Source organism: Punica granatum, chromosome 6 (genome assembly GCF_007655135.1).
Source record: "Punica granatum isolate Tunisia-2019 chromosome 6, ASM765513v2, whole genome shotgun sequence".
In the NCBI taxonomy this organism is placed as follows: Eukaryota; Viridiplantae; Streptophyta; class Magnoliopsida; order Myrtales; family Lythraceae; genus Punica; species Punica granatum.
This window is the reverse complement of record NC_045132.1, coordinates 3,070,852-3,085,884: the sequence shown is the minus strand read 5'-3', so window position 1 is coordinate 3,085,884 and position 15,033 is coordinate 3,070,852. Positions and strand designations below refer to the sequence as shown.

The window sequence follows — 15,033 nt, the reverse complement described above, 5'->3', positions numbered from 1 at the left end:
AAGCCGGGGGCCTGTACTGTTGGGTCGAAGTAGGGGGGTAGTGGTGGACAATTTGTTGCGGGGCCGACGGAGCTGAGTAGTAAACTGGTTGAGCGGGGTGTTGAGACTGATAGTGTACAGTCGACGGAGCATATGCGGGAGTGGCAGGTGGCGTAGGTGTGAAGTTCACCGAGTACTGTTAAGATCCCGGGTGCCCTAGAGTGACTGCATTAACCGAAGCCTCCTTTCCCCTTCTGTCGTTAGTAGTGGTTGCTGCAATCGCGGTCTTCCTCGAGGACTCTCCTTCTCCCTTCTTTGCCGGACCTTCTAACCTTTCAAGTTTGATGCCCAGGTCTACTTGCTTCCCGACCATAATCATCTCCGAGAAAGTAGACTTGTGGCCCATGAGATGAAAATAGTAAGCCCCCTTAAGAGTCCCATGAAACATTTGAATTTGTTGCGCTTCACAGATCGGGGGAAAATGTTTTGCTGCTTCCGAATGCCAATTCGTGGCATAATCCTCAAACTTCTGCCCCTCTACCATTTCCATCGTGCTCAACTCGAGGAAGGATGGGGGTGTCTCCATGTTATACTGATACTGCTCAACGAACTTCTTGGACAGTTCGGCCCAGGAGGGGATGTCCTCCGCTCGAGGAGATATGAACCAATTAAGGGCCGGTCGACAGACTCTCCTGAAAAGTCGCGATGAAGAACTGTTCGTAGTCCCAGTATTGAAGCATTTTTCCGTTGTAGTGACGGAGCTGGTGTCGCGAGTCTTTAGTTCCGTCGTACTTCTAGAAATCGGGTATTTTGATCTTCGCGGGTAGCTGCATCCCCGAGAAGAGAGTCGAATCTAGATAACTGGTGCTATGTCGGGGATCACTAGCTTGGAGGGCCCTTATAGTCTCTTCCATCTTCTTCATTCTCCTCTCATGTTCGGTCTCCGTTTCGGGAAAGAAATTTGTGGGTGGAGCTCTGGGAGCCGCTTGAGTCGGCGGGCCCGGTTCGGACAAAGTAATATTTATGGGAGGTGGAGCTTAGTAGGGGAGGCTAATATGGGGTTGTGAAGCTTGGTAAGGGAAATGCTCAGTTGTGTGAGTAGGAACAGGGGTGCTCGATGCCGGGAAGCCCATCGGCGGAGGAGCAGTATAAACGGTAGCTGGAGCTGGCACAGACACGGGAGGTGGTGCGAACATGATCGGATTTGGTGCAGGAATCGTCATGGGCGGAAGTGAGACGGTTGCTGGAATGGTGGACTGAGGATGGCCGAAGTCGACCGGGTGAATTGCCGGCCCGTGCTTCGGATGAGGAGCGGGCACTGGGATAATTGCTGGCGCAGGGGCGGCTGCTATGTCGCCCTCTGATGCATGGGTTGGCGGGACCCAAGGAGCGGGGTCGACAGTTGGCCCGCGTGCGAGAGGCGGGATGGAGCTCGAAGACGCGCAATTTGGCCCCTTGAGCAAGGCCATCATCTCGGCTATATTAGCGGCCATTAGGTCAACCGTGTTTTGAAGAGTTGTGATGTTGCCCTCGAGCGTGGTCATGCGAGTAGGATCATGGGCAAGCGATGGTGCTTGAGTCGCCGACGACGGCACGTACATCAGTGTTTGCGGCGAGTGTCCAGGTGGTGGTGGTGTGTACCCCGGCGATAGTGACATGCTTGTTGAAATCGGTTGTGGGAGATGGGCCGAGGGAGTCCCATGATGTGCTAGTGACGCGCCTGCAGTGGTAAGTGGTGGTGGCGCTTTCATCGTGGGCCGTGGAGAATGAACTGGCGTCGGTGGTGTATTCCCCTCGAAGACAGCGAGTTGATTTTCCTCTGCCATTCTTAATTGGAAGCGTATGGAAAACCGGTGGGGCGCCGCCAATTGTTAATACCTGGATTCCATAAGTGCGTGAGTTTAATGCAAGAAAATTATCTTTAAAATAAATATGCAAAGCAATGAATAAAAGAAGAAATGCATGAATTTTCAAAAACTGATGCTGTCATTCGTATTAACTCCGAATGGTTCAAAGTGCAATACAAATTTTAAAAAGATAGACCTAAGTCGGTCTTCCAATGTGCCCGAGGTGCAAGCGACCGTCGCCATGGAAAGCACCGGTTCCAGGTGAGGGCCTGGTAGAGGTGTCTATCCTAGGATGTGCGTGGACCTCCACGGGCCCTCTTCCTGGACCTTTCCAAAGCGACGTTCGCTTGCGCCAACTCCTGATCACGCCTCTGGAGTTGGGCGCAGGTCTGGGCAAGTTCCTTCTGTAGTTGGTGCTGATCGCCAAGCTGCTCATTCTTCTCAGCGATCTCTCGGTGGAGGCGATCCCTTTCAGCCCTGAGATTGGCGAGTTCGGCCTGGATGGTCATGTCCGGTATCGGTTCCCCGGATGATGTGCTACTCTCGTCCGGAAGGGAATCTGTGAAATCATCATTCTCTTATGGACCCCATCGATAAAAGCGGAGGATATACTCCTCCGTGGCTTGAAAGTCCCGTTCATCTTGGGTCGGGTGCTCGGGGAAGTAAAGATGCTCGATGACCGTAGTCTGCCACGCGGTCATAACCCGTTCAATTTCACTTAGGCGATCTATGGACGTCTGGTCCTCCAGTTAAGTGTGTTCGAACTCGATTCGCGCCGTACCTTTGGAAACCGTCTGTAAGCCACCTAACTGCCTCACTACTCGCGCCGAAAAATAGGTGGTGGACCCCGCATGGCTCACGAGTGGTACTCCGTTAAAATCAGGACATTTAAGGGTCATGGGTCCGGGTGGCATCCACGCGGCGCGCCATTTAAAGCCCTTTAGTGCTATTTCGTGAAAAATTTTGATCCACTCGGAGACCTTGCGTTCCTCCACACGCAACAGAGGTAGTAACCGCAAAATGATAGACTCCGGACGTGTGAAAAACATAATCGGACGAACAAGGCCTAAGGGGTTTGCATGGCTTTAGAACCAAATTTGCAAAAGGATTGGGGACCCTCTCAACCTTCGATCGATCTTTCTTGTAACGCGATCAAGAGACCGTATGGTCTCGGCTAACAAGGCCACCTCGTACTCACGGCCTCCAACCACTTGGAGGACAACGCTAGCTAAGGCTGCGTTAATGTGACCGGCCGAGCGAGGGAATAATAGAGTCCCAAAAATTAAGAATAAGATCGCATGACAAAAATTTTTTTGTAAAAGATCCCCTTGAACCTCGCGCGCTCGTATTTCAATAAAATGGAGGAGTTTCGCGGTGACTATCTTTGTGCCACCAGAATATGCAAGTTCGGATTGTAGCTGAGACCTATGCACCCCGAGTAGACGCGATACCAAAACAAGTCGGGTGGTGTGGAAGTTAGGTTTCACAATGCCGCGGGTGGCTGTAATTCTTTCGACGAGAGTGCGATATTCCTCGATGGTAGGTGTGAGCTCGGTACCTTGGATGTTAAAGACGGCGTGGACTGGGTCCCAAAACGTCACCGCTGCTCCTAAGAAGTTCCAATCCACTCGGCAGATGGCTAGTATTGGTATATCCCCAACAAAGGTCTTGATGTAATCGCGGTCGACTTGGCGCAGATAAGCCCAGATATGACTGATTTCCTCGAGTGGTGGCGTGACCCTGTCGAGGTGTGGAAAGGAGACCGAGCGCACCATCTCTTACCAAAATGAAAGGAAAACCGATTTAGGACTAGTTAATACAAATGACACCTAATTTTGAAATTATATGATGCATGGGTACATAAAATAAATGCCCATGGCTTAATGTATACAACGTACATCTCTCTCAAAACAGAAAAGCACTCAAATGGCGCGCGGACCGACTCGATGGACTGTTATTCAAGTCGGGTTGGAAGATGGCATGGGGCTCCTGCAGTATGCATGGTTTCGGCACTACAATGACCGTGCTACCTAGGGATGGGGGCCCCCTACACAAGGGTGTCAATTCCTTGAAATCGAGCGGGATTCTTTTCAAGGCCTAAGCGACAGTCGAACTGCGCGCCGTACCCCTACTTCGAACCCCTATCTAACCTATGCTCCTATTACCGGTCGTGGGACGCGACCCATAGGTACCTAGAAACTAGTATTATATGCAATGCGTGTGCGAGAAATAAAAGTGCGTAAAGTAGAAAAGCGAAAAACTGCGAAAAGCGATAAATAAACAAGCAAACAAAGCAAGAGAGAACGAGCCCCGAACCCTCTAAGATATCTCCAATGGAGTCGCCAAGCTGTGCGCATCTGAACTTCGTCTCATCAGGGCACGCATGCGCACGCCTATGCAACGCGGCTTGGGAGTGTCCACCTTCCTGTGGACGCGCGACGGACGCACGTGAGACGGAGTCGCCACTACCTATTTACGACTCGAAGGTCGAAGGCCGGTGAGTCGCCCGGGTCTAGGGGTATGGATACACCTAGTATGATAAGGCAATGATCTTGTACGGAACCGAAAATTCCGAATTCGGGGGTTCTATTACGTGTGGGCCTATATCCCACACGCCCTTTCGGTACTCTAGCTTACTAGGCTTGCCATTTTATTTATTTACCGCATGATTTAGGATTGCACTTGACTCACACGTTTTGACACTGTAAATTCGAAAAGACACTTGAACCGTCCACTTTTCGACCGGGATTATTACATGCATGAATAAATATACATCATAAACCCTTACATTGTTCTCTCAAATAAATAAAAGACAAGCTACAATGACTAAATCCCGGTCAGTTCGCATTCGGCCATTATTTCGCTCATGCTCACCGTATGGTTTTGGAAAAGACCGAAAATTAAATTAAATACGCACTCGGTGTATGGGGGCGTTGGACTCCGTTATCGACTGTTATGGGCGTTAGACCCAGTGTGAATCGAGTCCTAAAGGATCGGGCTCGATCCGCATAACAAACAAGTGCAAAAATGTAACAAGCAAGCTCAAATAAACAAACAATGGGGTTTCTTATTATCGCCGAATTTACGTGAATTAACTGATTATTAACCGGGGTATCTTGGCATACAAGTCCTACCTTAAAACAAACAAAAGGGATGATGGATAGGGTATGTAGTATTCGGCATTATTTTAACGGACCCGACAGACATGATATTTGTAGTCAAGTCCTGAATGTGTGGGTTATTTTTAAATTATTTGGTATAATGACAATATGGCATTTACCGATTAAGAGTATTTTCACCTAAAACCCGAAACCTAACCCTCTACTGGACTATTTGCCCATGTTTGATTATGCCGAGTTTGTGATTAATTTGTTTTCCCATGTTTTGACCAATTCTATGCACAAACCTACGCTAAGATTACGGCAGGACAAGAAACGGTAGTCATGCCCTTGAATCGATAAATATGTGTGTGCATGAAAATCAAGATTACGTTGTACGTATCTCGGTGATTTTGAAATTGTGAATTTGAAAAGGGCATGGCTAATAGTTCTTGAACTGTTGACGTGATTACAGATTGTTAATCGGTTCGTACAATTTATTTAAAGAAGTCAAGTGATTTAATTTAGCCAAGTTTAACGTCCCGATTATCCCGTATGTAGAATTTTAGGTTAATTAGAAATTTGTCGAATGCTTTAGTCTACAAATTTCGAGTCGTCGAGATAGCCATTAGTTGACTGCCCGATAAACTCTAATTTCCGACATGGTCACGTTGTATGCACATAATTACAAAAATAAAATATTTAAATGGGGCACATACATTGTCGGTGGGTGATCCAAGTAGGAAAGGGTCGGATATTTTTAGAAAATGTCCAGGGGACTGAATTGAATGATTTCAAAAGAGCAGGGACCGATTTAAAAATTCTAAAAAACTAGGGATTGATTTGAAAATTCTAAAAAAAATTGGGGACTGATTTGAAAATTCTAAAAAAAGGGGACTGTGTAAAAAATTACTGAAACTGCCCTAGGACTTATTTGAAATGAATTTGAAAATCTGGACTAATCTGAAAAACAAAAAATGGCCTCAAGACTAAACTGAAACAACTTGAAAAGTTCTTTGGGATTCTTGAAAAATTCTGGGAATTCCAGGACTAATTGGAAAATAGTAAAATGACTGGGATTTGATTGAAAAGAATTTTTGAAGTTCGGGGCATATCTGAAAAGGGTGAAAATGGTCTCGGGGCTAAACTGAAACAATTTGAAAAGTTCTTTGGGATTCATGGAAAAATTCTGAAAAATCCAAGGACTGATTGGAAAATAATAAAATGACCAAGACTTGATTGAAAATAATTTTGAAATTCGGGGCAGATCTTAAAAAAAATAAAATGCGTCCTCTGGACTGAAATGTGGCAAAACAGAAAGTTCGTAAAATCGAATTCGGGACAAATCCGATCACCCACGCGACCCAAGAGCACTCATTTCACATTATATTCATCAAGCAAGCAAATATATTCAGGAAAGGAGCCCTAATCATGCCACTAAGTCGAGAATTTACCTAATCCGGAAAGTTGAGGGGCTTCTCTGTAAAAATAAAAAAATCACCGGATGGATCGGGTCGGATCGGATCGCTTGCTCGAAGGAGAAACCGCCCGGAAGAGCTGCCGGACCAGACTGGAGCGTTGGGCCAAATGGGCCGAACTTCTGGGCTGGACCTACGAGACAAGGAAATGGGCCGAGTCCCAAGGAAATGGGCCGAGTCCCATTAGCGAGGAGCGGTCCGGATCGGGGGGAGCGGCGGTGTCGAGGCTGCGGGCGGCGGTTCTCGCCCCTGAACGCCTCAACGACGGCACGAGAGGGCGCGAGAGATGGCTCTGGACACTGCCGACGCTTCGCCGAGGTCGATCTGGGCCTCACCGGAGTTAAAACTGTAGGGCTCGGGGAGAATTTTGGGGTTTTCCGGCGAGGGTTTCCGAACTCAATCGATCTTCCAATCAGCCAAATCGAGAGCCAATTTCTCGTTTTTTTTTTCTCTGGGTTTTGTTCGTGCCCATCCTAATTGTATTTCTGTTTCATTTAATTGCAATTCCACCCCCTTTTCCGTTAAGATTTCGGCCAATTTGGCGAAAATCGCGAAAATCGCGATTTGGGGATTTCTGGGCCGGCGGGGATCGCGGGCAGCTGGCGAGCGCTGCCCAGCCCCTGCCCGACCTGCCCGAATCTTTCTTTTTTCTTTTTTATTTTTAAAAAAAAAGGCCGGCGGGTCACGGGCAGCCGGTCAACGCTGCCCGGCCTTGCCCCGCCTACCCGGTTCATCTGACTTCTCTTCTTCTTTTTTTAAGAAAAGGTAATAAATTAGGAAATGACAATTTTGCCCCCCCCCCGGAAGCCGATGAACCGAAATTGGATGCTGACAGCAAGGAAAGAGTGATCTCGAAGCATACCTTGAATGGGAGAAAAAGGTAGAGTTTGTATTTGATTGTTATAGTTATTCCGAACTTAAGAAAGTCAAATTGGCAGCTATTGAATTCTCGGATTATGCAATTGTTTGGTGGGATCAATCGATGATAAATAGGCGAATAAATAGATAGCCACTCATAGATACGTGGGAGGAAATGAAAAGGGTGATGAGGAAGTGAGTTGTTCCTAGTTTTTACTAATCGGAGTTGAATGATGAGTTGCAAAGTCTTAGGCAAGGTAATCGGTTTGTAAGAGGAATATTTTAAGGAGATTGAAGTGGCCATGATTAGAGCAAATGTAGAGGAGGATAGGGAGGCTACTATGACAAGATTTATGACGGGATTGAACCGAGAAATTCAAAATGCTGTGGAATTTGAGGATATGGTGCACATGGCCATAAAGATTGAGACCTAATTCAAGAGGAGGGACAATACACGTGCAAGCCAAAGTCCAAGCACATTCACTTAGAAACCAAATCAATGGAAGAAAGATGAGAAGCAATCCATGTCGAAATCGAAAACCGAGCAAAAGCAAGAAGCAACCAGCCACGTTCCTCAAGGTAAAACCGACACTTCTACCTCCAGAAATCGTGACATTAAGTGTTTTCAATGCCAAGATAGGGGACACATAGCAAGTCAATCCCCAAAAAAGCGGATCATGATGATGCAAGACAATAGTGAAATTGTGACCGACAATGAAGATTCCGACACCGTTGACATGCCCCCATTGGAGGACGTTTCCGAGAATGAATATTTAGCCCCTGATGCATTGACATTGCTGGCGAGGAGAGCATTGAGCTTACAAACAAAAGAATTTGAAGAAGTGCAGAGGGAAAACATATTTCACACTAGGTGCTACGTCAAAGACAAGTTATGTATTGTGATTATTAGTATTGAGCACACTCCATTGCAAATATTAACTCAGAAAGGTTTTAGTTAAGGGGAGTGTAACAGCTTCACATTGACAAGTTGGGCTTCTGTGGAGATGATTATCATCATCGCCACATCAAAATCCATTAGGGTGAAGCGGACGCATATAAAGGAGGATTAGCATCAACCAAAAGAGGAAGAAAAAAAGAGTGTTTTCATGAGATTCATGCCCAAAAGGGATGAACGCGTAATTCAAATAATTTATTGCAATCAAGAATCATTTAATCGGAAAGATCGAGGCAAAAGCCCATAAAGAAACAATGAAGAATCGTGTTCTCACCTATCAGCTAAGTCTTTTATTTTCTTGTCTTCCATTTTCTTTAAAAAAATAAAAATAAAAAAAAGTTTTGCTTTTATGAAGCTAGGTCGGTGTTTCCAAATGAAGTGTCGGAGAGTTCGAACTGTCGATTCTCCTCTTATTCACCGACAATTCCAAGCTAAGAGACTCATGGCTGTGTCAAGGCTTGTTTAGGCCCGCCTCCTTGGCCATTTGGATAACATATAAAATTTTGTTGCCATGAAAATAGCGGATAACTTGTTACGGGTCTTGTCAAAATAAGCTCGTCCTAATAAGTATATCGTGACAAAATAATGTTTGGTCACAATACTTTATAATTCATGATGACAAATTTATTTTCTCGATGAAAACGTTATATAATGTGTGTCACAATATATGAAAATATGTGTGTGTATATATATATATATAGGTTCATTATTATGGGAATACTTGATTTATGACACTCACACAATATTGAAGATGTGTACACATATAAATATATATGTATCTACATACATATTAAGTATGTACACTATGAGACTTTATTTAGTGTAATTTAATATTATGAGATTTTATTTAGTATAATTCAAAATTCTTATCTTAATATACTTTTCTTCTGATAAAATTTCTTTAGTAGTAATAAAATTTGTCACAATATATAAAATTTCTGGTAGTGATAGATTATATGCTATATTATCGAAAGATTAAACTATTACTGTATCAATATACATGCATATCCTAAATATACAACCGATATTCACCAAAAAAAATATCCAACCGACAAAAAGACTATATTACCTTCCCAAAGATGAATGAAAGATTATGTGCATGTATCAGGTAATTTGTGGCCAAAGGCCTTGTACCAAGATCGGTGATTTCCAGCTCCTAGTGGATTGGGTCTGGTACCTTCATCGTGACGGGCGACTGCTGGAGGCAGTGGACGGGCGGCTGGGCGGTGATTATGTTGCTGAGGAGGCACAGAGGCTTTTGTTCCTTGGCCTAGCCTGCTCCCACCCAATTACTAGCGAGAGGCCCAAGACTTAGGCGATCATTCAAATCCTGTCCGGCTCGGTGCCGCCGCCACAGGTCCCGCCATTAAAGCCTCCTTACGTGTGGCCATCAATGGGCCCGCTGAACATCGACGGGGACACCACTGACACGACCCTGATCACGTCATTGGCATTTGGGTCGGGTTGGACGCAGCGAGAGAGCTTCGCCAGGTACAGTGACAGCTCCTTCGCGTGAAGGGCTTCGCAAGGAATTCTAAGCTTCCCCCAGGGAATATAATTGAAATTTCAAAAATGTAAATTAATTAATTAATTTCTCACTCTTTATTAAAAAAAATTTCTGGTTGTCCTTTCCTTTTTTGGTTTGCTAATTTTCCTAGTCTATTTTGGGCAGCGGCAGGCAACCAAGGATTGTTTGTACAATCAGCCTCATTTTTGTTTATTTCTTCTCTTTCTTTTCGTTTTTCTCTTTAATATTTGGATTTTTTCGGTTTATTTTAGATTTTGCATGAGGGGATGTACCAGAAATATTGTACAGTCAAATCATTCATAAATAATCATTAAGTATTGTCTTTAATGTGCCTATTAACTAAAATTAATTATCATTCACGCGTCATAATATAAAGTGTCAAATGGTGTTTAGTGCAATATCACAAATTACTAATTCGGAATCAAGAGGTTTCGAGTTTGATCTTCATCAAACTCTTGCACTTTAGAAAGGTTGTGTACCACTGGTGTAATTTTCTCGACAATGTTGAAAATTTTCAATTTTTCTTAATTGGCAATATTTTTTTTATTGTGCCCAAGTTCGCAACACCAATGCCACTTCTACTTCAGTATTGTGCCCAAATTTTTATACTTTTGGATAGAGAAAGAAAATAATTCAGTATTACTGCACTAAAACTCTTTATTTTATAATAATGCTTATCGGTGAGTGGTAATTTAAACTCTTGTTGAGATTAGAAATTTATCTAAAGACAATTTAATCGTAACTAGAATTGAGAAGTTTTGACATGTTTTATTGTTTTTTGAATTGGAATGGTGCCACAAAAATGGGATGTTGTTGTTGGCGTACCATTACATGCCCAACGGGAGCCTCAACGCCCGTATCTTCTGCATGTCGGAGAAGGCGGCTCTGGGCTGGAACCTTAGGTATAAGATCTTATCCGATGTCTCATTGACCAAGCCCATGCCGAGTGAGCCGATGATGTCTGCAGATCTGGACATAAGCCAAGTGGTGAAGGATGAATCCTACTTCGGATTTGCAGCCTCAACCGGGACCTACGTCGAGCTAAACTGCGTCCTAAAATGGAATCTAACTGTAGAAAATCTCACCAAGGACAGTAAACTCGAGATAATCCTAGCGCTGGGCATCGGGTTGCCTGCAGCCTTGGTGATACTAGGAGTCGGGTGGTGGGGCGTGGCCATGCATCGGAGGCAGGTTGGTGCCAACGACCCGAACATACTGGGTGCCCTAAAGAGCCTTCCCAGGACTCCGAGGGAGTTCAGCTTTAAGGAGTTGAAGAAGGCGACGAACAACTTTGACGACAAGCAGAGGCTTTGGGAAGGCGGCTTCGGTGTGGTCTACAGAGGCACGCTACTGCCTAAGGAGAACAACTTGGAGATTACTGTGAAGAAAATCAACAGGGACAAGATCAAGAGCAAGGATGATTTCCTGGCAAAACTCACCATCATCAACAAGCTTCGGCACAAGCACCTCGTCCAATTGCTCGGTGTGTCCGATATGTTTGATATAATGAGTCTTTTTCTTGTCATTTCGTGTGCAATTGTGTTTGTTTTACATATAATCATGACAAAAACTAAACATAAACGTTTAAGGCCTATTGATTTAGATTAATTCGAAACATTTAAAGTCTACTGGGTGGAAAAGATCTGGAGATGTTGATTAAACGGTAAATATGATTGGATAATACTCATAAGGTTGGATTGGTCAGCTTAATGAAGTTGAGCTGAAAAAGGAGACATTTTAGGGGTATGGTATCCAAGAGCTGGAAAATGCTCTTTCACTTGAAAAGGGTTTGTGGCGAGTGGCCCCAACCCTTCAAAGATTCGGGCCTCCGGCAACCTCGCCTGCTCTCTTCAGTGTCCTGATTGGTTGGTTATCGAATTTTTCATTAAAAAAGATGCAGTTTTCATAAATTGCTTTTCAAAATATTTATGCTATTTGCCAAACAGCAAAATTTACATAAAATGAGAAAGCTTGCTATAGTATCTACACATATATATTAGTTATTATGTGAATACTTGACTTTAACGCTCACATAATACTAACGATATGTGTATACATATAAATATATACGTATCTACATACATATTAAGTATGTGCATTATGAGAATTTATTTAGTATAATTCAAAATTTTTTATCTCAATATACATTTCTTGTGATAAAATTTCTTCAGTAGTAATAAAATTCGTCACAACATACAAAATTTCTGGTGGGGATAAACTATATGCTATATTATCAAAAGATTAAACTATTACTGTATCAATATACATGCATATCCTAAATATACAACCTATATTCACCAAAAAAAAAATCCAACCGACAAAAAGACTATGTTACCTTCCCAATGATGAATGAAAGATTATGTGCATGTATCAGGTAATTTGTGGCCAAAGGCCTTGGACCAAGATCGGTGATTTCCAACTCCTAGTGGACTAGGTCTGGTACCTTCACCGTGACGGGCAGCTGTTGGAGGCAGTGGATGAGCGGCTGGGCGGCGATTATGTTGCTGAGGAGGCATAGAGGCTTCTGTTCCTTGGCCTGGCTTGCTCTCACCCAATTGCTGGCGAGAGGCCCAAGACTCAGGCGAGCGTTCAAATCCTATCCAATTCGGTGCCGCCGCCACAGGTTCCGCCATTCAAGCCTTCGTTCGTGTGGCCGTCAATGGGCCCGTTGAACATCAACGGGGACACCACTGACACAACCCCGATCACATCATCGGCATTTGGGTCGGGTTGGACGCAGCGAGAGAGCTTCGTCGGGTTCAGTGACAGCTCCCTCGCGTGAACTGCTCCACAAGGAATTGTGAGCTCCCCTCCCCCCCCCCCCCCCCGGGAATGTAATTGAAATTCGAAAATGTAAATTTATTAATTAATTAATTTCCCACTCTTTTTTTTATTTTTGATTGTCCTTTCCTTTTTTGGTTTGGTAATTTTCCTGGTCTATTTTGGGCAGCGGCAAGCAACCAAGGATTGTTTGTACAATCAGCCTCATTTTTGTTTATATCTTCCCTTTCTTTTCGTTTTTCTCTTTAATATTTGGATTTTGTCCGTTTATTTTAGATTTTGCATGGGGGATGAACAAGAAATATAGTACAGTCAAATCATTCAAAAATAATCATTAAGTATTGTCTTTAATGTGCCTATTAACTAAAATTAATTCTCATCCACGCCTCATAATATAAAGTGTCAAATGTTGTATAGTGCAATATCACAAGTTACCGATTTCAAATCAAGTGGTTTCGAGTTTGATCTTCATCAAACTCTTGCACTTTAGAAAGGTTGTGTACCTCTGGTGTACTTTTCCCGACAATGTTGGGATTTTTCAAGTTTTTTTAATTGGCAATATTTTTTTTTATCGTGCCCAAGTTTGCGACACCGATAGCACTTCTACTTCAGTATTGTGCCCAAATTTTTATAATGTAGGATAGAGAAAGAAAATAATTCAGTATTACTGCACTAAAAGTCTTTATTTTATAACAATGCTTGTCGGTGAGCGGTAATTTAAATGTTTACAAAACTGAATATTTTCTGGAATTATGATTCAAATTTGTCGAGATTAGAAATTTATCTAAAGACAATTTAATCGCAAATAGAATTGAGAAGTTTTGACATGTTTTTACGTTTTTTGAATAAGGATGGTGCCACAAAAACGAGATGTTGTTGTTGGCGTACCATTACATGCCCAACGGGAGCCTCGAAGCCTATATCATCGGCCTGTCGGAGAAGGCGGCTCTGGGTTGAAACCTCAGGTAGAAGATCTTATCCGATGTCGCATTGGCCCTCCACTACCTTCACAACGAGTATGGCTAGAAGGTCCTCCACCTCGACCTCAAGGCCAGTAATATCATGCTCGACGGTGAATTCAATGCCCGCCTCAGCAATTTTGGCCTTCCCCTTGCAATTGACAATGGGAAGACATCTTATGCCGAGCTTGATGGTTTATGGCGCTCACGCAATATTAAAGGTAGTGTATACATATATATATATATGTATCTACATACATATTAATTATGTACACTATAAGACTTTATTTAGTATAATTTAACAGTCTTCTCACAATATACAGATTATTGTGATAAAATTTCTTTAGTAGCAATAAAATTCATCACAACATACAAAATTTCTGGTAGTGATAGACTATATGCTATATTATCAAAAGATTAAAATATTATTGTATCAATATACATGCATATCCTAAATATACAATCGATATTCACAAAAAAAAATATCTAATAGACAAAAAGACTATGTTACCTTCCCAAAGAAGAATGAAAGATTATGTGCATGTATCCGGTAATTTGTGGCCAAAGTCCTTGGTGCACATGGCCATAGAGATTGAGAACCAATTTAAGAGGAGGGCAGTACACGTGCAAGCCAAAGTTCAAGCACATCCACTTGGAAACTGAATCAATGGAAGAAAGATGAGAAGCAATCCACGTCGAAGTCGAAAACCAAGCAAAAGCAAGAAGCAACTAGACACGTTCCTCAAGGTAAAACCGATACTTCTACCTCAAGGAATCGTGACATTAAGTGTTTTAAATGGCAAGACAGGGGACACATAGCAAGTCAATGCCCAAAAAAGCGGATCATGGTGATGCGAGACAATGGTGAAATTGTGACCGACAATGAAGATTCCGACACTGTTGACATGCCCCAATTGGAGGACGTTTCTGAGGAGGAATATTTAGCCCCTGACGCATTGATATTGCTAGCAATGAGAGCATTGAGCTTGCAAACAAAAGGAGTTGAAGAAGTGCAGTGGGAGAACATCTTTCACACAAGGTGCTACATCAAAGACAATATATGTATTGTGATTATTAAGATTTAGCACACTCCATTGCGGATATTAACTCAGAAAGGTTTTAGTTAAGGGGAGTGTAACAGCTTCACATTAACAAATTGGGTTTTTGTGGAGATGATGATAAGGTTTTAGTTAAAGGAAGTGTAACAGCTTCACATTGACAAATTGGGCTTCTGTGGAGATGATTATCATCATCGCCTCATCAAAATCCATTAGGGTGAAGCGAACGCATATAAAGGAGGATTTGCATCAATCAAAAAAGGGAAAAAAAAGTGTTTTCATGGGATCCATGCCCAAAAGGGATGAAAGCGTAATTCAATTAATTTATTGTTAATCAAGAACCATTTAATCGGAAAGATCGAGGCAAAAGCCCACAAAGAAACAAAGAAGAATTGTGTTCTCACCTATCAGCTGAGTCTTTTGTTTTATTGTCTTCCAATTTCTTTAAAAAATTTAAAAAAATAATTTTGCTTTTACCTAGGTAGTATTAAG

General features: G+C 43.0%; 1 protein-coding gene across 1 annotated transcript; it reads right to left on the bottom strand.

The window, feature by feature from the left end:
- Nucleotides 1–1,016: 1,016 nt before the first annotated feature.
- On the bottom strand, nt 1,017–1,637 carry LOC116211049 (pollen-specific leucine-rich repeat extensin-like protein 1). Its single transcript, XM_031545242.1, has one exon. It carries the CDS (start codon nt 1,635–1,637, stop codon nt 1,017–1,019), a length of 621 nt encoding a protein of 206 aa, XP_031401102.1.
- Between the last annotated feature and the right edge of the window lie 13,396 nt (nt 1,638–15,033).

Coding starts and splice junctions, on each gene's coding strand:
- LOC116211049 (XM_031545242.1), bottom strand. CDS start 1,637: ATGTCACTATCGCCGGGGTACACACCACCACCACCTGGACACTCGCCG.